The 2,726-nt window shown below is 59.3% G+C and overlaps 1 protein-coding gene across 1 annotated transcript in view; it reads left to right on the forward strand.

The window, feature by feature from the left end:
- Window positions 1-1,983, forward strand: part of MEI1 (meiotic double-stranded break formation protein 1) — a 153,700-nt gene extending 151,717 nt beyond the window's left edge. The window contains exons 32-34 of the mRNA XM_042781067.1: window positions 548-738; window positions 918-1,030; window positions 1,938-1,983. Of these exons, the coding sequence (XP_042637001.1) occupies window positions 548-738; window positions 918-1,030; window positions 1,938-1,983 (350 nt within the window). The remainder of the gene's footprint in view (window positions 1-547; window positions 739-917; window positions 1,031-1,937) is intronic.
- The last annotated feature ends 743 nt before the right edge of the window (window positions 1,984-2,726 follow it).

Below are 2,726 nucleotides of genomic sequence, written 5' to 3' on the forward strand. Positions count from 1 at the left end.
CCTAGAGGAGGACACAGATAGCAAGTAAGCTACAAGTGGCAACAGTATTGCCAGTGGTGACACAGAGGATGTACACAGTGCCTGGCACACAGGCAGCACCCAGTGAGTAACGGCGGGTCCACAAGCCACCCCACGGTTGGCGTTGACACACAGAGAAAGGTCACTGCTTCTGTCCAAGCTGGGAGGGATGTGGGAGTGGCATGGAGTTGGCACTTGAGAAATGCCTGTTTAATAAAAGCGAAGAACTTCCAGCAGAGGTAACGTTAGCTGAGGCTTGAAAGACAAATAGGCAGAGGAGGGAATGTCTCAGATGATAAGAACAGCAGGTACAAGAGCATGGAGTGGTGCGTTAGGGGCCCAGTCACAGCTCATTTTGGCCGTGCACGCGACACGCAAGGTGGTGGAAGGGTGAGGGGCAAGGCTGAGGGGCCATCCGGAGCCAGCTCTTGCAAGGTCCCTGCCCCTTCACTGTGAGCTCCTTGAAGGCTGAGGTCCTGTGGGCTTCCAGCCTGTGCTCCCAGCGTAATGCTGTCATGGTGGGGCCCAGGACGCATCTGGGTGAGAGCGATGCTGACCATTGGGTGTGGGCATCTCTCCCCGGGTCAGTTTGTGCGGTTCCGGAGCACCACCACCCTCTCTCCTGAAGAAGTGGGTCATGTCCTACGAGATGCGGCGATGGTGGACCTGTCTGCACTTTCCAGCACTGCACTGCAGGCTCTGCGTGGCTTCTTCCTGCAGGTATGGGGAGGGGGTGCCACGGAGCCCTATGAGACCGACCCTCTGGTCACAGCAGCTGATAGGGGGTCGGGAATATAGGAAGTAGGGAGTCGATGTTGGCAACTGTGAGGAAGGGGCAGTCATGGGCTCGTGTAGGGTAGACACCTACCAGGCCTGACTGCCACCCTCTCATCCCTCAGGTCCAGCGTGTGGGCCTCCTGGCCGATCCCAGCACAGCCCAGACACTACAGGCATCCTTGGAGGGCCTTTTGCCCCAGGCTTTCTCAGCCCAGTCACCCCTGCAAGACATGCTGTATCCTTTCTCGCGTTGGGGAGCCTTGGCCTAGGCAAGGTCACCCCACCACTGGGGGCTATGGATGGCATCATGAGGGGCTCCCCAGCCCTGGGAGAGCTTCAAGAGAGGTACGCTGTCTATGGCCTTGGGCTCTCAGGCAAGGAGGGGTCAGTGAGAGTGAACAGGTTGGGAACAGCAGTCGTTTGTTCCTTACTCACGCTCTGAGGGCCAGGTGCACACTCCCTGGATCTCACACGCAGCAGCCACTGCAGCCCTGCAGCGGTGGTGTGGGTGTGATGCCTGCCTCCAGGGGGTTCTGAGGACAGAGCTGATGTGTGCAAAGCGCTTAGAGCAGCGCCTGGTGCGCGGGTCTGGTCGTGAGGGCTGTATCCCTGTGGGCTATGATGACCCCACCCCCCTTCCTGGAGGAGGAAACTGACAGGGAAAACTAGGCACCCAGGATCACACAGCTAGTAAGTGGCAGCATCAGGATTTGACCTGGATTCGTCTGTGTCCAAAGCCACAGCAGCACACTCAGGAAGGATCTTGGCCTTCCCCACAGGCATTGGAGAGAAGCCCCCACACTCGGTTAGCACAAGAGCGTCCGTCAGCCCCACACATGGGGAGACTGGTGTCCCTCAGAAAGCGCCCCCAGGAGTCACTGTGGTGCCCTAGAGGCTGGTCCCAGGGAGGAGGGGGGAGAAGGGGGTGTCCTTTCCACCCACCACCGCCTCCCTGGCTCTTGTCCCACCCTTCCCTGTCACACGGGAACTACCCAGAACAGCTGCTCCCATACCATTTTATACTTTGTCTCACTCTTTCTGGGAGCCCCTCTATTCTCCTCTGACCTGTTTGGGTTCTGAAAACGTGGTCCCCCATGGTGGGCCCCACCTCTCTAGCATTTTCCTTTCATGAACTGCTGCAGCTGCCTGGGAGGAGTGGCCGTATCCCTGTCCCACATCAGAAACTGACCCTCAGGACTGCAAGGCCCAGAGATGGAGAGGACTGAGGCCTGGAGACAAAGTCACGGCTGATTGTTGAAGAAATGGATGGCCACTGCAGCCATTCACTTGTTGACCCGCTCCACTGTTGAATTGGAATCAGGACAGACACCCTTACCTGCGTGCATGGGCTCCCCAAAGCCTTCCACTCTGGTCTTAGCACCCCTGAGCTGGCTCCTCCGCTAGCTGGACAGCTAATGCTTCAGCGAGGAAAGATGGCTGCCTCCTGGGATCAAGCGGCGGGGAGGTTCCCACACATTAGGAACATCAGCTGGTGCCTCGTTGCGGCCAGGGAACACCAGCCAGGCTGTCCCGTCTCCCGGACTTGGGGGTGCAGAGGCCCTTGTGGTGGGGACTCTGAGAGGCACTTCACCTGCCCCCACGCCTCACGTGCAGGTAGACAGGGATGCAATTTCCAGGCCAGAAGGGTGGAACCATTCTCGGAGGTCCTGACTGGGCGAAACTTACCGGGCTGAAGGAGGTCGGGTCAGCTCTTCCTGTTCCTGCCTCCACAGCCCTCCATAGACTTCACATTAAACTACCCACGTGTGCTGTTGCTCATTCAGTGTCTCCGCTCTGCGACCGCTCGGATGCCCAGCTCGCCCGACCGGGCCACTGAGCCCCTCCCGCCCAGCGACGCCCCGGAGGTCGAGGCCATCGCCCCTCCTCCCCGCAGAAGGCGGCTCAACTCGGTCCTAACGCACAGGCGGAAG

Source organism: Orycteropus afer, unplaced genomic scaffold (assembly GCF_000298275.1).
Source record: "Orycteropus afer afer isolate SDZICR_OR568_19922 unplaced genomic scaffold, OryAfe1.0 scaffold00083, whole genome shotgun sequence".
In the NCBI taxonomy this organism is placed as follows: Eukaryota; Metazoa; Chordata; class Mammalia; order Tubulidentata; family Orycteropodidae; genus Orycteropus; species Orycteropus afer.